Source organism: Clinocottus analis, unplaced genomic scaffold (assembly GCF_023055335.1).
Source record: "Clinocottus analis isolate CAN_PGR_092001 unplaced genomic scaffold, fCliAna1.0.p SCAF_8, whole genome shotgun sequence".
Classification (NCBI taxonomy): Eukaryota; Metazoa; Chordata; class Actinopteri; order Perciformes; family Cottidae; genus Clinocottus; species Clinocottus analis.
In genome coordinates, this window is record NW_027176240.1 from 9,175,922 (window position 1) to 9,201,770 (window position 25,849).

General features: G+C 39.9%; 1 protein-coding gene across 12 annotated transcripts in view; it reads right to left on the minus strand.

Moving 5' to 3' along the window:
• Positions 1–25,849, minus strand: part of kcnma1a (potassium large conductance calcium-activated channel, subfamily M, alpha member 1a) — a 125,988-nt gene that overhangs the window by 31,041 nt on the left and 69,098 nt on the right. For 4 of the 12 annotated variants that reach the window (XM_068567595.1, XM_068567593.1, XM_068567598.1 and 1 more), the window contains exons 6-19: positions 23,050–23,125; positions 22,718–22,793; positions 21,509–21,679; positions 19,883–19,974; positions 14,842–14,952; positions 14,484–14,589; positions 14,044–14,126; positions 13,893–13,962; positions 12,956–13,111; positions 12,315–12,424; positions 12,078–12,146; positions 10,600–10,611; positions 7,738–7,824; positions 7,552–7,628 (exon numbers count right to left, since the gene is read on the minus strand). In XM_068567595.1, coding sequence (XP_068423696.1) covers positions 7,552–7,628; positions 7,738–7,824; positions 10,600–10,611; positions 12,078–12,146; positions 12,315–12,424; positions 12,956–13,111; positions 13,893–13,962; positions 14,044–14,126; positions 14,484–14,589; positions 14,842–14,952; positions 19,883–19,974; positions 21,509–21,679; positions 22,718–22,793; positions 23,050–23,125 — 1,296 coding nt within the window. Of the gene's footprint in view, positions 1–2,957; positions 3,132–6,352; positions 6,362–7,551; positions 7,629–7,737; positions 7,825–10,599; positions 10,612–12,077; positions 12,147–12,314; positions 12,425–12,955; positions 13,112–13,892; positions 13,963–14,043; positions 14,127–14,483; positions 14,590–14,841; positions 14,953–19,882; positions 19,975–21,508; positions 21,680–22,717; positions 22,794–23,049; positions 23,126–25,849 lie in introns of all 12 variants that reach the window. The other 8 variants (XM_068567596.1, XM_068567594.1, XM_068567599.1 and 5 more) reach the window with 4 other exon arrangements.

Here is a 25,849-nt window from a genome sequence, read left to right on the forward strand (position 1 = left end):
CGAGGCGGCATAGGACAGAGGGTGGAGGGGGTGGGGGGGACCAAGCCTGCCTGGTGGACAGGAGCTGTCAGGGCAAGTTTGGTGACAGACCAGCAGGGCTGGGAAAATGAAAATGCAAACATAATTTCCGTGTCAGGATAGATAAGGTCCCCAACAATGAGATGCAGATGCACACACATGCACAGACACAGAGATAGAAATGCATGTTGTTACACGCACAAGATGTGCACATGCATGCACACACACTCTCTCACACGCACACACACACTCACACACACACACGCACTCACACAGCCCAAATGGCCGTGAACTAGCTGTAAGCATCTTCCGAGCCCCGGGTCTCCAACCCTTGTCCATAGCCCAGCTTTATAAAAGCTGTCAGCCTCTCCATTATATAAAACCTGTCACGATTTCTCAAGGAAGCTGGCTGCCTGCGGTGAGGGTCTGGTCACAAAGAAAGACCATATGTAACTAATATATAGATCAAATAAATGACTAATTCAGATGATCAATTCTGAATAACTTCTGGGAATATTTTAAAACTTACATTTATGAAGACAAGAATCACACAACCACACAAAAGGGGAACACCAAGGGTGCTTTGAAGTATGTTTTTTACTATTCACAAGTGGTAAAAACTGGTCTTTGCCCTCCTCTTTCCAAATTGTCCATCTTATTATCTTCAAAAGATTCCGCCACTAATTTAAGCTCACGCCTCGTCCTATTTTCACTCCAACAAAGAATTGTCTGCCCAAACTGTAAGATGTATATATGAATGATAACAGAGGACTACATTTAATTAGTCAGCTCATTTGTCCAGAAATTGCTCCATCAGCACAAGGGTTTATCAATTTCACCAAATATCACATGACTCACCTAACCCCAAAGATGATTGCATATTAAAAATGGCTATGAAGTAAATATTGAATCATTTAAAGACCATAAAGCCACACAGAAGTGTTGCACTGTGTTTTATTAGGTGGTCCCAATGTAACTTGCATTAGAAGACAGGGTGCATTAAATGAATGAGTTCTATTCAAGAAATCAATCATCCAAGTAGTAGCGCTAGAAAATTCTGGTTCAGATGTACAAGGGCAAGAAGTCATCATGGATAAAGACGTCTTATGCTTTCAGTTTGGTGGGGGGAAAACGGGGGAAATGGAGAGAGGAAATCCAACAATCCCTGACTGACAAAGCCCAATGCACTCCTTTAGTAACTCACTTTGTCCAGACAAAGTCAGAGTTAAAAAGGGAAAGAAATCTAAGACAGGGGAGGCTTTCCTGAAATCCTACAGGGGGTTGAGGGAGAAGTGAGATCAGTAACCATGTAATGGCCAGTAATTGGTACCAAGGGATATCAGCGCAGGCCGAACTACAAGAGGCCAAGCCAAACTCATCATGGTATGTTTGACACTAATCTAGGCTGAGTCGGCAGACGGTGGGAGAATGTTGAGAAGGAAATCGGATCTGTACGTCTGAACCAAAGGCTTTGATAGCTAGTCTACTGATGCCATGTGTAATTGACAGACAATTTAATATTTCCCATCCACTCAAAAGCAAAATCGAAAGGAGGGTGATCTGCTAAGAGCTTTTGTCCTTCGACCTTTTCTTTATCAAGCAAGCTATCACTATTTTGTCGTTCTCATTTCGTGTTTTTCTCTCCACTATTGTTCTCTGTCCACCTCGTCTATTTCTTGTTCTTTCCGACCACACAAAGCCTCTGTCTGCCATTTACATTTTTCTCCACTTTACCCTTAGCTCGCATCCCTTCTCTTGTGCAGTGTATGTGATGTAGACTTTTAAAGACTGCGGGAGATAGATACACCACCTTAAACCATTTCAAACAATTGTGATCAGAGGCTGAGCAGGACATTTTATACAATAAAATGTACAAATTGACACTTTCTGTCTAAACAATTGTGTGTTAATCGTGGGAAGAATTGGATGTGTTCCTAATGCTCTTGTTCTTTTCTAAAAGTCTAAAAGAGTGGAAGGGCAGTTCAGGTGCTTGAGGTATTATTAGTTACAATGTTGAACCAATGTCAGCAATGAAAATATGTTTTAATATCAGTAAGCTGCACCTCATTTATAAGGCTCGACAAGACTGTTAGAAATCTTCAAAACACCGTTTCAGATGTTATTTTCTCTTATCTTCTGCATTAAAGTGAAACTAAAGACTCTGAACAGTTGAACGGAAAGGTTAAGTCAAAGGTAACAGAAAAAAAGAAACAGAAGCAAAGCTGCTTTAACTGAAAAAATGTGCAAACTGAAAACACTGTTAACTCAGAGGTTTGTAAGGACCCTCAAATTAAATATATAAAACAAAGATTTCACAAACACTATCAGTACAATACAGCCTAACACCATGAGAATAAAATAATACGTTCAATTTTGTTATATACAGATATCTTACCTTTACAGTTTAAAACACATCAGATCCAATAGGGATTTTATCACACAACTGCATGACTGATGCAGCATGCGTTAGCCACATGTCTAACACCTACAGTACTGTACAGTACAGCAGCACCACAGAGCCACACCACCACTAACCCACCACACGTAGTACACTCAGGAAATCAAACAAATAGTGTCCAATGAAAACGATGAATAACTGAAGAATACTGATGGAGTTCAACGACAAATAACATACGATTATAAGAGTAAGAGTTCAAATAAAATAATTTGAAAATCATAGATAGATAGATAGATAGATAGATAGATAGATAGATAGACAGACAGACAGACAGACAGACAGACAGACAGACAGACCAACAGATAAGACAAAAATAATTTAAAAAAAATGTATTCACGACGCCACTATGGATTCACAGTCAACAGACCACACCACATAGACGACACCACAGACGTACACGTAAAGTACCTCTGCATGGTACAATATACACAGAGCACATAGCACAAACATCTAACAGCATGTGTTGGGCGGTGTAACTTACAGGCACGTAAAGTGGTTGCGCAATCATGAACAGAGACAGAGGAAAGTGGGTAGGCCCTCTGAAGGGTGTCCATGTTACTATGTACACTGCCTGACATGCAAGAGCAGTCTTGCTCTGAACAGCCGCAATCAAAACAACATGCCAGTTTCATTCGTTTGTAGATGGACATCTTGGCTACAGTCATGTTTTGGGATGAGAGGAGAGGAAAGGAAAAGCAGCAAGTTAATGGCAAAAGGAGAAATATTCATCCAGGGGAAGTCGGAAGGTAACTTCATCAGAAAGTGCAAGCCTTAGCCACCTGCTCCCACAGACTTAACCTTATGCACCCCAGAGCTCCTGAATTGAATTAACACGCTCCAAGCGCAAAGATTTATTTGTTTTTCATTTCGAATTTGAGTTACTTTACCGAAAAATCCAATAGTTATTTGTATTACTTGTCTAATGAGTCAAATTAGGACACTTTACAATATACCAATACACATAATAGAATACACATATTCCAGCACATTATTTCTCATTTCTATTGACTGAGTCTGGAGAGGTCAAGCTGTGTGCTAAGGCTGTAACAGGTCAAAAGGCAAAACTATAACAGTGGGAAAGAGGGCTGGGGAGAAAGGAAAGAGGGAGGGAGGCATTCAGGGAAGAGAGGCATGAGCAATGTCTTCAGCAGCAACCTCATACAACATTTGTACATCCTCTATCCATTTGGCTAAAGGAGTGGATCACGTACCTGTATCCCATCATGCAGCTGTAGCGGCTCTGTCCGAGGCATCACACTATTCTACTGGCTAGACGAGCGAAGTCATGCTACTGTATAATCAAACCTGCGGTTTCACTGCTCCGATCCCCAAGGGAGGCTTCACTCTCATGTGCATGCATGCATAAATGGTAAGTCTGGATAAAGGATGTATATGTTAGTAATTATTAATGTGATTCTTTGTCCATTTAAAGTGACCATCTGTGACTTTTAAAAAGAGGAAATACCATTCTTCATTTTATAGCTTGATAGGTAATAAAAAAAGCACAATTGTTTATTATCTACATGCTCGAGGTGAAAAAGATACTGAGTAGGCTTGTTAAAGTGTGTCCACTCAATAAAATCAGGTCACAATGGCATTTTAATAATTATCCATATGTAGGCTGCATCATCACTGTTACTGAATTTACAACACCAATGCCATAACGATTGTATGAAAGAGTTTCATTGATGTTTTTATTGAATTATCATTCCAAAGAAAGTGCAATTTGGAAAATAGGTGCTCTTGTTTATGTAAGAGTGGACATGAAAGTAGTATTACACAACCAAAAACTTGTGTGTGTGTGAAGCTCTAAACCCCAAGGGAAGCAGGAGTGAAAGTCCCGCGAGTAGCACATCTAGATTGCTGTGACTCGGGGCAAAAACAGTCCCTGGTCCCCATTCTCTCATTGCCAAGGTGCAAACAGACAGCGGACTAATACTGTCTGGCACCTTTACAGAGACACTTTCAGCCTCTTTGACTCTGAGTCGGAAAATAAGATCATGAATGGAGTAATGCGTTTCATCTTCTGGCCAGGGAAAGAATGGGAAGCGCAGATCATAACACACGGGATGAAGGCATCAGGGACTGTTGTATCCTGTGGCATGCACATGTGCCTTATGAGCATGTAATAAGCATGCAGAAAACGAAGTTTCGGTCTGAGCAACAAGAGAAGCTACAGAGATAACTGTTCACAGTGTTGAAAGAGTTTGAGGGTATGGTAGACAAGGTGCAGCGATGCTATCACTTCATGCTGGAATTTCTTAACTTCAGAGTTTTTGCTCAGGCATCCAGACCACAGTACATGTTGTTGTTTTTTACAATGTAGATTATTGACACATGGAAGGGGAGTGATGGATAACACGAGACACACACATATACACACATACACACACACACACACAGCGACAATGTCTTTGACTTCTGACTTCACAAATACCCCGATTCTGGCCTTGAATGATAAGGTGTCCATTTCAGGGCATTCCTACTTAAAGATTCAACATGACGGCTGCCCTGATAAACTGTCTGCATGGGTTCAATCAGTCACCATCTGCTATAATCCACCAAGGCACGACATACTAAAACAGAAGCTATCAGGGCATGTTGAATATGAAGGATGTCCCAAAGAAAAGCACCGTTCGGATATATCCCCCAAAGACTTCCCTATTCAGCAAAGATTGCAAGGGAAATTATTACAGAAGCTCGATAGCAAACGCAGTGCACTGTAGCTTATTGTAGTGGTGGCCAAATAGAGTGCAGAAGACAAATGCTTTTGTCCTTGGAAAGGCAAACATTCTGCAGAAACACAACGCCAACTACACCATATCATAAAAACAAACATTAAAGAACTTGACAATCTGTAGATCTTTTTTTTTTTTTTTAATTAAATGTATTACCCTACTGCACAGAAAAACAACAATGTCATCTTGCATTTTTGCTGAATGGGTTTCAGGGGTTTAAGTTTCCTCTAAAGACATCAGCATTTGAGTATTGTATTATTAGACTTGACTCTGGCATGACATCGCCATCTAGTGGCAATCGAACGCAAGTTACACTGTACTGCTAGTGAAATTAATCCAATGCAGCAAGTAGGGAAAGAAAAAAAAGATTGCCCAACATCTGCCTAGATTTGAAATGCACAAGACATGTGTGGTGACATTTCATCTCTGAAACCTCGGCCAGAGCAGGACGAGGACCCAACGTTTACAAAGGAGCTGAGATCACAGTAAAGTGGGGCAAGGGGAATACCAGATTGTTTTGATTGTGTTTTGGCAACCTAGCTCGTTAGGATTTGCTGAACTTCCCACAAGGACATTTTCTGCTCTCTGGAAGTACAGCCGCACACAAAACCTCCTTTGACAGAAAGCAGATCAATTTAAACCTCTGCGGTTCTTGTTAATTTCCTTCCCCTTGTGTTAGCTCTGCTAAATCTATGATTACTGTATGGCATTCGTGATTTTTAGTACTTTCCTTCTGTACTTTCTTGGAGGATTACACTATAGGGAGGTTAATCATTGGTAATGGCATACGACTTGCCGCAGATTGGCTTCCAAATGCCATATGAGATTGGGTTCGAGGATCAAAAAGTGAGGGAAAAACTGCAGATCTTGCCGGCCACATCCGATTAAGTCACACGTAATTGTCATTTCCAACCAGTAAAAGCATCAGCTGACTGGTTCTGTCATGAGAAGGCCTGAGTAGTTTTCAGCTGTTTTGGTTTTGGTCTGAGCACAGTACAGTAGAAATGAGAGGCGAGGAGAAGGATGCAGAAGCTACACTGGTACATGCAACATAGATACAGTATACTATTAGCTGAAGAGGAAAAAAAACAATTGCACTGCACTCTGGGTAAAAGTACAGCCATTTTCTTTTACTCACAATAAATCACTACCAGTGAGTAGTTAAAATAAAAAGTTGTTTTCCAATGGCAGCAGGGAAGGAAATACATCAAAAGTGTCACTGGTCATAAAGAAACATTGGAAGAACAGCAGAAGAGAACAAAACATGATAGAACAGAACATACTGTCAGACAAACATCCCTTGCAGTAATGGAACTGTCATCTTTCTAAACGCAACTCTCTTGTTGGGAACTAATAACATAAAACACAACGCCATGTCAATCACCTTGGTCTCAGACACGACGATATTATGAAAGCAAACCAAAGTAAACAGTTTGTCTAAATAAAACCAGTGTGTGAAAAGCTTGATGACGCTATTGAGTTAGGAGAACAAGAGATTGTCTGAATAATTGAGATGACACAGACAAAAGAAGGAAACGGTGGGTTTCTTTTTGAAAAGCAGGCTTTGTCTCGATCAGGCTGCTTACAGTAATTGTCTGTGACCTTTGGAGGAAATATGGGATATTCACCTGAATTATTTATCCAGTGGCTAACATGTCCTGACAAGTGACTACCGTGCATAGGTCAGGTTATATTCATGTGCTGTTCCTGCCTTAATGGTAATGTTATGTCTGCAGAATTAAAGCTGGAAACTATCCATTTGACAGGGGCATAGGTGTTTTGTCTGAAATGGAACAATTAAGAGCACAGTGGCAGAGCTCATTACTTTCATAGCATTTACATGTCCAATTACTATAATACAGTGGGTCTACAATACATATTTTTAAATATTTTAAATATTGCCGTAAAAAAGCTGATTGTCTTATACATTGTCTTGCTTATTAGGGATGACAGCTGTCTACTAACACAATTTAAATGATATGTATATATATTGTATGCCTGAGGTTTTTAAAATCTAATATACTGTACAACCACATTCTCTGTTTTTGTAAATAAAGAAGAATAAAAAATGAATCAGATATTCACTGATGTTCAATCCATAATGGAATTATGGAAGTTCAAATGGCACCTATTATAAACACTTTCCTAAGGGTATAATGATGTGACAACATACAGTATTACCTTTGAAATCAAATTGTCATGGTACGTAGGATTAATGACACAATGAGGGTTACAGTTTAATACAAACCGTAAGTATAATGAGACATACAGTTTTGGAGTGAGAGAAGGGGAAGGAGGTGTGTCGATGGGGCAAAAGGAAGGCGCAGTTTTACTCACGTCGTTTGCAGGCACACTTCTTGATCCGCTTAGCGTCTGTGATGTCGTCGTGACAAGCTTTGCAGTAGAAAAATGCTCTAAAAGTGACAGTAAAAATGTTTAGCACTTAGAATAATCCACCTGGCCATTTGGCATAATTAGTGATCAGCGGATCACTAATTATGTCATCAGGATCGCCCATATTACCTCTTCACTTCCTTAGCATCACTGGCGATAAAAAATCCCAGCGTCCCCTCCTGCAGCTTGACATGGTTACCCGGGTTGATGAGGATGCTGGGTTATCAGAGAAAAAGACACATCATGCTCATTAACCCCCGGTTAATACTCATGTTCATTAACATAAGATGCTAATCAAGAGGAATGGTACACAGACTTGTTGAAGCCGGTAATCGGATGTGCACTGTGCTTATCTGGACTTTTTTTTGGTCTTGATTGTGGGCAATTTGCTGATGTGATACTTGCATGGATGGACAGAATGTACAACAGTATGATCGCCCATTTCATTTGAATTCTTTTCTTTATAGTATGGTTTTGGTTTGCAACAGGGTGAGAAGGGTGACAGAGAGGTACGAGTAAAGGGAGTGGTTTTAGTGTCAGCACTCAAAATGCAGTCATCTAGTCATGATGACATGATGGCCACTGAGACATGGCTGCAGTACAGAGAATGTACATAAGAGTTGTTATCTTGGTTAGTAATTGACAGTGGGATGCATGGGAATGAACAGCTCTTTTTCCTGCCGATACAAAGTGGATGGTACTCTAGTGACTGCTATAGTTTATAGGATTGCTTTAGGAAGAAGTTAAGTCCAAAGGTGGAGAAACTTATATTAAAATCGGTAGTGACTCTGCTCACTTGAATTATAGGGGGAAAAAATTACAATGCATGTCCAGCAAGATCAATATTGACTTGTATATTACATGAATTATATGTCTGTCAAAAGACGCAGGCACGCTGAAAAAAAAGCTGAACTACAAAGAGATACCAAGGGATTAATTAGCAAACCATTTATATTTAGTGTGGGACTCCTGAGCACTTAAAGTGACTGGCTGTATCATTCCCCATTAATTAGACTGAGACACCGAGTAGACACAACACACACATACTGTACGCCCATACATCCACACGCACACACCAACACTGGTCATTAATGGTTACCTGCGGGCAACAATCATCAATGATGTAAGTGTGAACTAAGAAATCAAAACACTGAACCCACAAATCTTTCAGGGTCACAATCCTTCAAGATACGACAGGCCCAGATGAAAGATGACAAACTCATTATTTGTTTTTAACTTCCTCAATTTGAACCTCAAATTTTTGTCAATTTTTACAATAATACTTTCATATGGCTCACAAAACTACTGTCTTTAATGCATTTCTTACCATCTAGCTCAAAATCTTTGTTCTGAATAAATGTTTTGTGAAATTTTAGGAAAAAGTATGTTATCTGTGTAGACCCAGAGCAGAAGTGAAGTAGCACATCTGAGAAAACATCTTTCTTACTACATCTTTCCTCTGGGCTCTGGAAAAGGCTACATTGGAGAAAATAAACAAAAATATTAAGGGAGCAATTGAATCCATGCACATGTCGGACTGTGATCAAATTACACCAGTTGATTTTTCCCTCCGCATTTTTCTTTTCAATAAATAAAATAGAATCTAACATTCTTTCAGATTAAATGGCCCCCAGAGAAGTAAAGCGGCGTTACGCCTGGCATGCTCTTTAGTGAAAATACATGAATAAAGAAACAGATCAAAGATCACAGTTCCACAAACATTGCTGCCCAAATCTGAGATTTTACAAGAGTATCTATCCAAGACATGTTTCTTCGTTCAGGTGCAAACTGGTGAATAGAAGCTTAAAAAGCATCAAAACCTCATATTGTGAGCAACAAAGCAAGCATCAAACACCGTGTGTGAGAGTGTCGTAGCATGCAGTTACAGTACCATACAGCATGAAGAGGACAATAACCAAACAGAAAGGCATAGCCACTGTAGAACAGGTATAAGGACAGGTACGTAGATGCAGACGGTTGCAGTAACTTCTGTGCAGTTGGATTGTTTCTCAAACACCAAACTGACAGGAAGTGACCTCACTTAGAAACATCTACTCGAGAGACACACAAGCATGACTGAACATAGTGGCTGAGACACACAACAATACACACATTCATTCACACTTAAACTCTCCTTTTTGAGGTAATCACACATAAACCAGACATTCAGACACGCACAGATGGATATACATTTAGCACTGAGAACTTGAGAGGATGATGGAATGCAAAAGTGAAATATGGGACACTTATATTTCAGCTTGGATCAATTTAATGTAATCTAAAAATCCAACACTTCCATGCCTTTTACTAGTGTGTGAATTGATGAAAAGGAAACATAAATTGGTGAAGTGCTGCTGGTGTGATGAAACCATGAAGAAAAAGATGTCATTGTATATCAGCCACTGCCAACAGCAATGGTGGATAATCAGTGAATGTATTTCAAGATTAAATGCATAATGTAGAACAACAGATTAGTAGTGTTTATTGACATATCTGAGGTCCAAGTTATGTGTAAACAAACTCCTCACTGGTTCTGAGTCAAAGAACCATGAAGTACCGATTTAAAAACACCATGAGTGGAAAAATTAGCTCGGCAAAGTAAACATACAGTAGGGTAACAACTGGGCAACACTGAAAAAGAACTGAAAGTGAGAAAAACAAACTAAGCAAAGGACTGGTAAAGGACAAAACTCAAAAGATCAAATAGGAGGTAGATATGGAGAAAGGGTGAGCGGTTGGCCTTGGCACACCGACAACAGCAAAGACAAAGAAACAGCACTTCTACAAACATGTCCAATTTATCTACCCTCTCTCTGCCTGCAAAGAAGTTAGTGCGTTAAGCACAAGGGACACCATGAAAGAAGAGTTAGAAATAGAGGCCTGTGAGATAGTGTTTGGAAAAATATCCTTGGGGAAACTCCCAAAGTCAGAAGCTTTAAAGTGGTGGAGATTGGGTTGAACTTTGGAAGTAAGATAAGGTAGAGGGCATACCGCTTTCGGCTTCTGCAAACAACAAGAAAACAACTCAAATCAAACAGTTGTCATTAACATAAAAGAATAGGAGAATATGACTGTTTCTAATGTTTCTCTTGTTATTTAGTAGGTACACTTATACGGCGGCACGAGGCGCAACTCTGTACAGACACACAATTAAGTTATTTCATGCTTGTACAAAGGTCAGGTCCTTGCACCTAAAAAAATAATGTTAACTAAAATAAATTCAGTTTGATTGTAAAGCTGGTTATCTTTTGACAAAGATTAAACCAAATGAACATTTGTTGCCGTACAGCTTCTAGAAAAGAGCTGTAGATCTGAGAAAAAGTATGCCAATACTGTGGCATCGTCAAAATCACTACAAAAACCTATTTTCAATAACTTAACTAGCTCAAAAAAATTAAGACCACAGACAGAAAATAGCACACTGGGATACATGTCAGTGTAGGATCAATTATATATACAAAATGTAGTTATTTAAATTTAGTTTTAACGTGTAATATCAAAATGTAATTTGACAATCTAACATGCAACTCTATCAGTACACAGAAAAAACATTTGACACAGGTGAACGGGGAAGAGTGAATGAGATTTGGCAATTGAGATTAGTGAAAAATAGGACTTCATGTTGTTATTGGTGATAAGACGGACACTGATGTAAAGGTACTTGTTATCACACAGACTGAACAGGGAGACAAAGGAATCAAGTTAAGGAAAAACATGACATGAAATTTGAATGTGCAGCAAATTGGTTATTCGGGTGTGAATGTATCTCTGAATTGACGGCACAATATAACCAACAACGACAAAGACATGTTGCAGTGCCGTTACCTACAGTAATAAACCAAGTAGAAAACCAGATCTTTACCCTTTATCGTGCATACCTGCAAGGTTTGGTGAAAGTATCAGACTTGTTGTTATGTAGTTAGCACCACCGAGAACATACAGTCAGTATCATCAGTCCCATTTATTTATTTGCCAAATACCATGAAATTCCAAAAAGTTGTCATCAGAATTCAATTCAATATTGAGAAACGTGAGGCCATGAGGGCAAGGAATAAGTAAGGTTTTGGTGCAGATCCATGAGTTTCTGCTTCTGAGTTTCTTTAAAAAAGAATTGGAACGTTTCTGCAAATTTCTCATGTAGCCACTGCACTTTATGAACAGTTTTTGGCACATTAAAATGAAAGACAGAAATTCAAGATGACTGTGTAGCCTTGGCAGAGGTTTGTGCTCTCTGAGTGCTTTCTGTTATTGTGTGTAATGATGCTTATATTGGCACGCTATCATTCAAATGTCATTCACAAAAATCAAATGTAATATGATTATCAACTGTTATTAAAGCTACAAAAGAGGATTTAGGGGAAGAAAAAAATGTTGTATATTAAAAGATCCCCTTGAAACTAGTTACACAGTAGTTCACTTTTAACACAGTTATACCTGACGTTAGTGGAAGAAAGACGCAAGAAACAAACCTGCTCTCTCTTTGCTCCGATTTGTATTCGATGGCAATAAGTAGCAGCTTCAACTTCACGTAACACAGTCTGAAAAACATGTGCACTTATTAGAGGACAGCAGTGTATCAGCAAGTGACTGATGTGTTCAAACGCCTTTTGAAATTCACATCTTGTGTTTCTTTCCTCACTTCAGAGTTGTTAGCTATACCTACCACTGACAGTGGGCTTGCTGAGGGAGGGAATAGTGATACTTACTCGCAGACAGTAGGGAAGGTGAGGCCGACGAAGGCACTGGACAAATACTCTGTGTACATCTCATTAGCCACCCCTTCTAGGTAATACTTCTGCCATGTATCCTCCTCAATCTGACAACAAAAAAAACAGAAAACAAACAGGGAAATGTCACATGTGAGGAGAAGACAAAAACAACACTGTTTTTCTTCAAATAGCCACCCAATGTGGTCTGCAGATGTTCCACCGCACAACATCAGCCTGGTTATTATACGCTGATTCATCATCTTTATGACACAAGAACAGTTCTTTGATGGAGAGAAGCACCTCTTCAATTTGGATCCACTGACACACTGAACAGATTCCATATGAAATGTCACAGTAAAATATGACGTGCCAGGACGACTGAAATCATTCTAATGGAAGTCTTTCTCTGGACAAAGATGTCAACATTTCCTGGGGAATGTACCGTGCTTGACAGATCTAGTCCATCTGTCAGCAGAGAACCTATTGTATCCACGTCTCGCAACCTCACCTTCAATCGCTGAATATAAATCATCTAATTTACAAAAATGCAATGAGAAAATGCATTCATCCCAGTTCCTTCAGTCCATTTCAGAAGGAGCGACTGAGACTAGGCACGTTAATCTTGTCCTCTGTGTTACCTCAATGAAGGACCTCATAGAGAAGAGGTTGGCTAGCATGGTGGACAGGCCCTGAGCCAGACAGCTCTGGGCAATGAAGCCTGCCTTCAGCTCCGCCAGACAGATAGCATCGTCACCCTCCCTCCAGTTCCAGCTTGGAATGTTCAGCAGATGGGCCTTCATCACACGACAGAAAGAGGAGGTCACACGACACAGGAATATAAGCAAATGATTCATGTGTCTTAAAGGGTGAACATCATGCTTATTTTCTGGCCCATACTTGTATTTTGGGCTGGGTCAAATACACAACAATTTTCTAACACTGCCTGTCTGAATACGCATGTATTCACCCTCTCTCTGTACTCGGTATCTGTCTACAGCACCTGTCTCTCGTTTAGATTTTATTTTTTTTCTGAAAATGTTAAACCTTTCCTTAAAGTGGGAAATGCTGTGTAGAAAACAGTGATTTATAGTTATGAAAACATAAATAAAGGTGCACAGACTGTCTTAACAGCAACTTCATCTTTAAATGCATGTGTAATGGTTATTTCAATTGCTCTAAGCTTTCAGTTTTTTATATAAGACTTTCATTTATGGTTTTTCTTTGCTTTCTTCTCTAGGTCCAGCACCTCCCAACAAAGGATTTCGGATGTGTGCAACTATTTGGCATAGTGATTTATTTCTGGTGAGCCAACTCTCAACATTCTATTTATGGCAACGTGAATTGTCATGTTGTGTGTTACTAGTCCTTCTGGAGTCAAGGGAGCGAGTGGTCAATGGAGTGAGTGGTCACTTGTATAAAAACTTGTTGTTATGATTTACCAAATGCTGAAATAAACTCCTGAAATACAGCACACAGCAGACATCCCTGTGGGTCATCCCCTGATTTACATGATTAGTCATGTGAGATAAAATAAAGAGCATCCAGATGAAGCAATCTTTCATCAAAACGTCTCACCTTATTGTGGTACTGTAGCATCTGTGTAATTATTCTGATCTTGGGATGGTAGTTCTTGATCGAAATAACCCTTGGAGCAGAGAAAAAACACACAATGTAAAACACAATCAATTCATTTTCCACTTATTTCAAAGTCCAGACAAAACGATACCTCATGATGTTGGAGGCATCTTCAGCATCGGGATCTGCACAGTACTTATTGGCTAGGATTAGGCAGGCATCTGCTGACTCGATCTATGTGTAGGGACCAAAGAAACAGATATATTAACATTATAGTCACTTTATATGAACAAGAATTGAGTGTTAAGCGAATTGTCTTTCTCACGTAATGTAAAAAATAAATAACAATAACAATAAATGTCATATAAAAGTTTTTCAGACATTTTCTTTCTCTCCGTTGTGTCAAAAAATAAGTACAAAATACCCTGCTCTGTTTTCCTCTGCTCCCCATACCCACTTAAAATGAAAAATATATATATAAATGACCGGCCCTTGAAACAGAATTTAAAAAAAAAATCTGTCCAATAACCCTACGCATCAGTTCAACAATGTGCATATGATTTCATCTCTTCTAGATGTCACTGACTGTACCTTCACTCTGGCGAGGTCGTGAGGGTTGAGAACAGATCCCTGGTAGAACTCTACTTGGGTAAAATGGCGTTTGAACAAGGCTTCCAGCTCAAGATTAGGGGAAATACTAACACACAGAGAAAAAAATGAGAGGGGTTAGCGTACCTCACATATATACATACACACACACACACACATACATACATACACACGTACATACATACATACATACATACATACATACATACATACATACATACATACATACATTATATATATATATATATATATATATACACACATACTGCCTGTGTATTGTTGCATTGTTCGGCTATATTGTGTTCTGCTATACGTGGTGAGGACGTACAAAAAAACTTACTTATGGAGAAAAACAATTTCAACATTGACATCATCCCTGTCCTTGTGTAGGAAGTCTTTGAGGAAGTTGGAGACACTTTCGAGGGTAATATGACCACAGACCACAATATGCCTGGAAGGGGGGAAGAAATCATCTTGAGTGGGCAACATAAATCACTGCAGACACTGGCATGTCTCCCACAGATAATCAGTCAGACCAAAGCACTCTCACATCTCAAATATAGACTAAAAAAAGCTATATACATGTCAAGAAATGCCATTTCAAAGCAAACAAGTAACTGAATTATATCTTTTTTTGCCATAAAAGTGAACATTTTCCCCCATGTAATGAAAGTGGTTAAATTCTGCACAACAAGTGCAATCAAACACTCAACTCTGAACCACTTAAGAAAATCTAAGATATAATCACACAGCCCACAGTGGTTGGATTGTCTTCCGTTCCCAATATAAAAACTGTCCCTTCGGCCAAACCACCCCTTTGTGATCTGAATGCATGTTGACAAAGACATGCACATCAATATGCTTGCGCTTTTATACAGAACATTACTAAAAACTTTCAAAGTGATTTGGAGGCCTGTGGTTGACACAAATACTAAACAGGACCTCAGAGTTTTTGACAGCCCCGCTGGCAAAACATGCAGCGCATTACAGCAGGGGGATCTGTCAGGCTGATTACAAAAGTGAGGAAGTACAAAGTTAGATTGGAACGATTTTGGAGTTGAGGTTGTGACCCTGTTTGTCCTCTGACTGCACCGTTTGAACACCGTTCAAGTTCAAAGATCAGCTTCACATTCATTTCATGAGATGAGAGTAATTTGGACAGTTTGGATGGTCACTGACTGACATGTCTTAACTTTAAACATTCAATTATTTACCATCTCAACAGTGAAACTTCAGTTTCAATTCAATTTAATTCAGTCATTGTTCATGAAAATTGTCAAAATGAATGTTCAAGTTACAGGTTATCTTGCTCCTCCAATGTTATTGTTGCTATTTCTTAAAATAATTGAATGTAGTAGAGATCAGTGTGATTAACATGGTTGGAACTCAACCATGATATAGTTATGATAATCAATTTAATCACACTAATCTGGTGGATTTAGGACAATTTATCTGCTTCATTTGCACTGTGGTAAGCTGAGCTCCCCTTCTGGAGTTAAAGTTAAATGTCACCAGGTCGTATTGCCAAAACCCTAAATGAGAAATCCAAACATGCTGAGTATAATTCAGCCCTTCTATTGACATGGATTAGTGTGGACACTCGGCAGACACCCTAATTACCCTATAGAGACCTGTAATGCAATCTGTGTAATGACAATGGCCTTATCCACTACTTAGCAGGATGTGCCAGGAGACAAATGAACCACTTTAGTTTTGAGTGCTTGGATACTGGACAGCTTTGCATTGAACACTATAAGTATTGGGTTACGTTTTCCTAAAATAAAATAAAAATCTGTGGTCCTATTTGTTCACTGTTCAAGTTCTTATGATCAAACTAGATTTGTCTGAATCCATTATCATACTCGTGTACACAAGAAGTAGGCTCTGGCTCACGCATTACCTTTAAAAGTTGATGTCTAAAATTATAGAATATTACTGAAATCTGACTAAGTTTGGCAGGTTTAAAGGAAACAGATATTTATTGATGTTAGATGAGAACCATAGTTCAGATCACTTTATGTCCTCCTAGTCTGTACCAGATGGTCCGGGTATACTGAACTGAAGTGGACTTGGCAAAGTGATGTGACAGACATATTGAAATGAAGGCAGTGTGTGGATGTTGCAGGACATAATGGTCTTTGCAGATGTCGCCTCTGTCCTTTAAGAGAATCTAATGAACAGCCGTGATGGCATGGTTGGCCAGAGTTGAGCAAAGGACCGTGTGGTCTTACAAGCTGATGAGCTGAGATGTCTGTGGGCAGCCGGCAGTATTTGGCACAAGATGTCTCTCATTTCAAGAGATGAAAAACATCAGTTACGTTTTTCTATTCCCAGTATCCAGATGCCCTTCAACAAGGGTAGAGCGAATATAGAGATTTATATGGGGTGTGTGTGTGTGTACACACACACACACACACACACACACCACACACACACACACACACACACACTAAGGGTAGTAGCTGATTTATGTTAAGTATATCGCAGATAATTCAACCATTTATAATTGCTAAATAAACAAAATACCTTCCGACTGGTTAACCCGATTGAACCGCACAGTTTAATCTATGGACATTACTTCAAAAAAGAAGCATATTTTCACCAGAAAACCAAACACAACCCAGAAAGCAAACAAAAGAGGGCACACAATCACATTAAATACAAAGGGGTATTACAGAGCGTGCACACAAAACATGCAGCCAGGGAACATCCCAGGGTGTCACTGGGGATGCACTGAATAGAAAATGAACAAACAGAGAGCTCAAACATCAGCAACAGAGGTCACTCACTTGGTACTGCTCAAATCCTTAGGTCAGTAATGAAACTTACTGCAAGAATCATCGTCAAAATGTTGCAATTTACACAACTTAGCACTCATCTTATTGTTGTATTAAATGAAAAGGCATCTCCTGTGTGCAGGTATAAACTGTATGATGCACTTTGTATTTACAGTGCAATAGCATGTGGATTTGTTGGAAACTCTGACAGATGTGTCGCCCTGACAGAGGACTTTCAAAGGTGTGCGTCAAAATTCAGCCAGTGTTGGAGCCGGTTTCCATGCCAACCCCTCTGTAGGATTTGGGGCTAATGGAAACCATAGAGCCATAATGGAAACCACAGCGCCCCGGCTGCACCGGGCGCCAACAGAATGCAACACTTGTCATTATTATATCAGCACACGCAGGCTGAGTGCTGTCACTGCGCTCATGGGCGTACGCTACACTGCACACAATAAGCATAAAACAGAAACGTTGTACAGATCCAATGTGAGTCCCTCTCACTTCCAAATAGCCTTCAAGGTCTGTTTCAAATGACAGCGGCCAGGCAGCAAGATGAAATAAGGGATACATTTATAATAGTTCACAACGTATCCATGATCTCATTGTTTGTGAGCTCTGTAATCAGTCGGATACTTGTAATCTGCTAATCTCATTTCCATGATAGACTTTTTTTTGTGCTGACAGCTGCTAAATAACTGAACCCCGATGGCAAACCATGAGACAAAGCAGTTTTTATCTATGTGTCAGGTCCTATACATGTAAACACACCAAACAAATACAAATCTAAATGATTAAGCAAAGACCTTGGTGCCACCCTAAGCCTGTGTGTTCGGTGGGTATCTTACGATTGTTACCATATGTTTGCACTGTATGTCTAACCAGAGACAGAAATGGTAGGGGGTGCGGAGAGAGAAAATAAAGTGTCTGGGAGAAACTATCCTCGGCTTTGACAAGGGCTTCTCTCAACACACATCTGTGAGTCTGGGCTGAGGTCACTAGCCAAACATAACATTTCATCAATCTTATCGCAATGACAGGCAAACATTATCAAACAAAAGCTATTTTCCGATGCCTCGTTCCACTGCTGACTCGCTCAAATCCACCCCACTGAAAGAGGAAGATACGAAAAGAGAAACAGAGTGAGAAAGAGAAGACTTCAGAGTAGTAGATGTTGATCGCAGAGAATGAGAAGAACAGAGAAGGAATAAGAAGTCTACCCTCCCTGTTCTAGACACACCACATCTGGATTTAAGTATATCTGTGTGCTGAATATCAGTAAGGTTTGAGCCACGAGGGGAGAGGAACAATACTGGACAATAACGACTGTGGTGAAATGACCACAGTGCCACACATACTTCACAGTGCACTGGATCCTCTGCTGTGAGAGGCCAATTACACATATACATAAATAACAAGAGCTTTTTGGAGACAAACTCCACCACCACACAAACACGAGAACCAGGCGAGCATCAAGAACCGAGCAGGCAAAGCAAGCCAAAAGCAATTGAGAGCCTCCGCTGGGAGCGAGGCATCCAGCATTCAGGGTGTGGGAGCTGACTGAAGATCAGGGCCAGAGTCATGTCAAGCGTTGATGATGCGATGGGGTAGCATTGACAGACAACAGGAAGATTACGTTTTCATGGAGTTTTCACTCCATGAAGAAGCCTCGTGACTGCAGGTTATAGAGAACATGCCGGAAATTATGCAGTTAGAACAAAGAAGGAAAATTTTAAATAAACGTGCAAAAAACAAGCAAAATGAGACAAGAAAATAAATCATATCTTGCAATGGTCATTGGAATTGATGATGCTTACAAAGACCACCAATAATAATGCACTTGCAGATGTTTAAATCTTTTTATTTCCTTGTGGGGAAAAATAATCCATTGAAAGTGGATTGTAGGGGTTTCATGACTATTATTTTTCTTATTTAGAAATAAGTACTAATTCATCCCTATAGTCAAGACAGTATTAATGAGGGACTAGGGGAGAAGAAATGGGACAACACAAAGTGCACATTTATATTGCGTAGAAGCCACAGATTAGTACATTGGAAGTCTAATATGTAGAAGTCATGAAAGCTCTATTTTCCAAGGGAAATTAAAACCAGCACAGGATGTTTCAAGGAGGGACAAAGAAAGAAAATGAACGGCACACAAATGACTCTGAGTGACAGACATATAGAGGCAGATATAGAAGAGGACGAGGACAGACACAGAGAGACAGAGTAAAAGAGAGAATAAAAGGGCGTGGACATGTGAGTCCTAATGGCCAAGGTCTCCAGTCACGCAGTGTGACTTGATGTTATACAGTAACTTTACTGTTGTAAAAAAAAGTCCATCTAACTAACCCCCAGTAACTATGAACTCCAAGGGAGTGCACTTGAGTCACACAACCACACCTCGTCTGGATTTGAACTTACTTTCTGCCTCGTGTCGAGTTATAACTCCCTCCGTATTTCTTCCGATTAAGGATGAGAGCAGCAATTTCTGGCACGTAGCGAGCAAACATGGCCTACATGCATGGAACAGAAAAAGAAAAAGGCATGCAGAGAGGGTTCTACCGCACACAGAAAAACAGCAGAACCATCTGGAATACTTACTTTCTCCCATTAACCGCACTATAGGAACCACCATATTTCTTTCGGTTTCCTATTAACTCTATGATTTCAGGGACGTAGCTGGCAAACATGGCCTAAGGAGAAGATAGAAGACAGAAGAAGAGACTAAAAAAGAGACTACTATGTCGCAGCAGGATGGTGGGGAAACTAGTGCATGAATCCAGATTTCTGAGGGGGAAAATAATCCTTTGCTATTGAAAATTAAGTTGAAAACTCTCTCATTGTCTGAAGAGACTTGATGAACTTAAAAAATTTAGCAAGATCTTCATATACCCAAAAATCTTGTTTTTGTTGTGTAAAAAAAAAAATAGCCCCCATTTATTTAAGGTAAAGTTTAGGAACAAGTTTGTTCAGTGGGCAAGAATTTTGTCACAACTGTAGTCAGTCTGTGATAGCACCCAATACCTTTCTGGAAAGCGGACTTTTAAAGAGGAGAATAAAAACCTATGTGCCATGTTTTGTCCAACAAACACAGATGATTTGGCAGGTTGATTTGAATAGGCCCACCTGATGGTCCACAGCTGCAAAACACATTAAGACTCATTTGTTGGGCTGGAAAATGAGCTGGATGCATTTTGCAAAGTGTCACAGCCTAGTACAGGGTTGTGTTTAGCAACTAACACTCACTGACACTACTCATCGGGGCTAACATCTGCATTACGAAACAAAGAAAGTGCCCTTGCAAATCCATACTTAACTCATACTTGCACCTGTCATCCATCAGCAGGAATAATGTGAAATGATGTGAGTTTAATATGATCCCTGGCTTTAAAATATCTCAAGCCTGAAGTCATTACCACTGCTAGTGAGAGGAAGCAGGCTGAGGTACGAGCCTAAAGACTTCCAGAGCTCTCGTCACTGAGAGAAAACACGTAACCTATCACCATGGCCACAACAAGGTACACATCCACACAGCTGCAGGTCATCAGTGCAGAGTGATATCTGGCCAAATAAATACAGGACTCAGTGACTGTGAGTTGGCTAAACCCTCCACTTCTTTGAGCGAGAAGTTGGAAGCGACAGGGTCTTTAGTAGCAGTGTACACCCGTGCGCGCCTGTGCTTAAGTTATTGTACACGGGGCAACCAATCGGGACGCTAGGTTGAAGGAAGGTGAGTGGGTAAGGATTTGGGAGGATGCTGTTGCTATGGTAACAGTCAGGCTGGCCTAAGCCTCATCTCCCTGCCCCTGTGTTTGTTGGAATTGTGGGAAGAGACACGGGAGGAGGGGTTTCCTGAAACCGCAACTGCTTTTAAGAGAACAGTAACAACATTATCAGACAGAAACTTGCACTCTTATCAAACAAATACAGGAGTGGCACGTAAGGGGAGGGGGACGAAGGAGCACATAGTACTGTAACTACATTAGACGGGATACAGCAGGCTAAACAGAAGGGTATAACTTCACTTTGACAAATAAATAACATTTACTGGTACAGGCAACATAGTTCTAAGTGTATGCACAATGCTAAAATATCATACAGTATACAACATTATTAATTGTTCATCAATGAATCGAGTTCAACAGATTTATACAGTCTATTGATGGGGACAGGCAGGATTTAGGAGGGGATAAGGGGGACAATGGAGAATGAAAAGCCTGATTTTACCAAACCACCGAGGATGAAGAAGACCATAAACAGCCGCCCCAAGGTAGTTTTTGCATAGACATCCCCGTAGCCCACTGTAGACATTGTCACCATCAGCAAGTAGACACATTCCCAGTAGGAAAGTGGCTGGGAATTCTGGAAGTTTTCCCAGGGGTCCCCGGAGTTTTCCACCTAAAAATGGAGATGGGAGCATTTTATGAAATAGGTTCAACACAGGTGTGTGTTGACGAAGACTAAGATTGCGAAGAGAAACTATTTGATCACGTTTGGTTAAATCCAGCTACAAGTGCTCATGCATTCATCTTTGTTGAGTCATCCAGTATATTCATGATATGTATATTGAGCTTAGACTACCATCTAGTGGTGAAACTGTTTGATGCTTTATTCAGTTGTTGGGCAGAGCTACAAATACACAATGAATAGTAGACAACAAGTAGATACAGACGTGTCACTCCACAAACTAATCTTTTTTTTTTTTTATTTCCTTGAACAGTTTGATAATAGATAATGAAAAATGGGGCGCAAGGAGGCAAATAATAAAAGTCTCCAGCCACACTTGGACTTGGGAAATTGCAGTTCCATGCTAGATCACCAGGAGACCCAACCTGTGTTCTCATAAAAATAATATATATATATATATATATATATATATATATATATATATATATATATATATATATATATATATATATATATATATATATCACAGAAAGAAGTGGCGTCCAAGGCACACAAAGTGATGCTGAGGGGGTCTAAAGGCGCCTGTGAGGAGCAAACTCAATATGTGACTAGTAAAATTAGTAAGTCAGAAATCTATTTTCTATTGAGTGTCTTTGATAGAAAGTACAAGTTGAGTGAATTTGGACACAGCCAATACTGCAGCCAATGAAATCCGAAAAGGGAGATTTTTAATTTGGGGCGAAGTAACAGAGCAAAAGAATCAGATCATTAGGAGGTATTAGCAGTTCAATGAGCTAAGTTACTGGAATCGGTCTTGGGAGAAAACAAGTTGGATCAGTGCATCTTGAATTGATACAAGTGGGAAATATTAACATACTTTCTTGAAGTTCATTTTGAAGTTGGATAAAAACAATTTGATGTTGATGTGTGACGTGTCACTGTTAAATTGTCTTTGGGAGTTCTTCCACTAGTGTCCTCACTGGCACACTAATCACTGGACCTTACTGGTCCTACCATCTGTCCACTTACCAAATGTATGAAGCCAGCTGCTGTGAGCCATGTGCTTATGAAGATGGAACACAGGTTCACTAGCTTGATGGAGTTGCTGCGATGAAGAAGAAGAGGAACCATAAAACTCTCAAAGACATTAGACCACAATGACAGAAAAACAGAGACCTGTGCGCTAAAGAAAGTAACAGCTTACTTGCTTGGCTCACAGGTCTCTGTTTTTCTATCTGACAATAAACAGCAGGGAAAGTTGAGCTAGGATTTTAAAAGATCTACTGGTGGGAGTAACAGTGAAGATAATATTATATGTGAATATGATTATTGTCGATTAAGAAGGTAAGCTTCATTCTTACCTTGTTTTCAAGATATTCAAAAACTGAAGAATTTCTGAAAACTGTATCAATCTTAGTGCTCTGAGAAATCTTAAGCCTGTGAGACAGAGACATAGAAAGAGAGAGATTAGCATATACATGCATAAAGAACAGCTGATGGCAACATTAAATTCACATATGATCATATAAGTTGGATGTTTTCCAAAATATCTTCACAGTAGTACCAGAAAGACATAACAGGCAGACAGAAGAAGGACAACATGTATGAGCACTCTGACAGCATGGCCCGATTGTTTTTCTGAAGCACTTTGGGCACAGCACCGCACCATATGATTCAAAATGTAGTCTGCGACACACCAGGATATGAGACGAGAAAAACAGACACTTTATTCTAGATGATGTGTTGGAATTATTTATGCATTCAAACAAGTTAGGAGGAACATCATGTGGCCTACTTTATATGAGCCTCAGTCTGCATCCAAGAGCAGCTCGCTGAGGGATTAGACAACAATGCGACACCTGCCTCATTGTCTTTTTACATAACACAACTGATGCAATGGAGTGTGTGTGTGTGTGTGTGTGTGTGTGTGTGTGTGTGTGTGTGTGTGTGTGTGTGTGTGTGTGTGTGTGTACTTGGCAGTTTCCTGAGTGTGTGTTCCCATTGAGACGATCTTTACAATCAGTTGACTAATTGCAAATGTAGGACAGTGGCTATACGCTTGTCAGCAACTCTCTAATAGAGTAACAATCTTAAGATCTGCATGAATAAGGGACTAAACGAATGTTGTGTTCCCTTCAAGATAACGCCCTTACCCCAGTTAGAGAGGATGCACAAACAGGACCACACTGATTGACACAGTCCCGTCTGCCTTTCCTTTTGCTCCTGTCCATGATGGCCCTGCCTCACCCTGTACCCATTCTGAAAAAGATCGCCACAGGACTTCTTCCGCCTCCACGTCTCTCGGATGCTCTCCAAATTAGCATCACTGTGTGTACGTCGATATATGAGTAGCCTGGGAGGAATCATTATTTTACAATCCCTGCCAAGGAATTCCTTTTTCTTCTTGCCAAGAGAGGAATTAAAAAACGCTGATCCAAAAATATTCCGGGCCTAGTATTTCAAAAGCACCTCCAGAAAATGACAAGAGATAATTCCTAAGACTTTACTTTTATGTAAAAAGCTTATCTTCCTCAGTGCAGCACCACAAACGTTAAAAGTTCCTTGTAAAGAAAAACAACTATAAATCGATGGTCACTGCTGCAGACAGACGAGCTAAAGAGATCGCTAGAATTGTATTGTTTGTTTAATCACACCAGCCTTGCCAGGGACTGTCTTGGTGAGCAAAATGTCAGCTCTAATATAGGTGATTTTTTTCTCATTTTTGTTGTTAATCCTCACCACCCAAACAGATTTACCTTTCCATGCCCCTCTGAGTGCTTTACTTTTAACCCTTTTAAAGCTTTGCCTGCACACGGCTGCGTCAAACCTATTTTTTCTTTTTAAGTCTGAACCTGGCCAGGGATTAGCAGAGATGAAGATACAAATTAAAAACAGTGCAGAACAAAAACAGTAATCCTGATTTATAAATGAGTGTCAAACAGCTCTATGACAATTTGATGATAGTTAAAGTTACAATCTAGGGCTGAGATCAACTATAGAATATAATTGTGTCTGATATGAAAACACTTTTGTTAGATGTGGGATCCATTCTTTCATGAAAATCTAAGAATGCAAAAGGTCATTTTTGTTTTTGTTCATTAAAGCATACCCCGTTAAAATTGTCAATGAAATTCTGCTTCCGTGAACACGTGTTTATGCATGAGAAAATCTCTTTCCCACACATGCCAAAGCCTCTTGCACACACACACACACCCACGTGTCAGCGAGCCAGATGCTCATTCAAAAAGGGTTTTCTGGTCTGTGCCCACTGTTACTTCATTGAGGATTTGCGATCAAAAGTCACATGTTCTAGCAGAGCACCCTACTGGGACCTTTTATCAATCACCAGTCTGGGATGGTTCATCTCGGATAATACTGACAGTCAACAAAGCCTTGGATTAGATTATACGATGCTGTGCAGCACTAACACACACACACACACACACACACACACACACACACACACACACACACACACACACACACACACACACACACACACACACACACACACACACAAACTGCTAGTGTAACACTGGTTGTTGATGGATAGACAGCACATGCATATTAAATTCAACACATTTTTTCCCAAGCTTATAACTTAAGTCTTTGCCTGTGCAATAATTCAACATGCAATACCATCACAAGTGAGAAGCCTGGCTGCTGCAAAGAGGCTTAAACTTCCCAAAACATTGAATGTACATGGCGGCTTCCTGCCAGCATATAAGGCACATGCACTACAGTAAGCCTCTTTCAGCAGGATAAAACAAGGGTTCATGAAGCAGTATACTAAAATACCACTAGGAGGCAGTAGCAGGTTAGAATCAAAGCCATGCCTTAAGGCTACTTGAGTATTTTACATTAAAGCCACTGCGGCGTTACAAAATCACAAAACAATACATTTAAATCTCTTTGAATTATAAATTACTTTAATATAAACTCATGATGTCATTTATTCTCAAAAATGGTTCTGTTCCAATAAATAATCACAGCTAGCATTGCTGTTCCTTGTATTTGAATGACTAAGGAGGAAGGTGTAAAGTTAACTAGCAAGGTGCGAGAAATGGGGCTTAGTAGCCAGATGACCTACCGTACTAGCATATTTCAGACCACCATATGCTAATCCTACATTGCTAAGACTCTCTTGAGTGCAATGCTCAA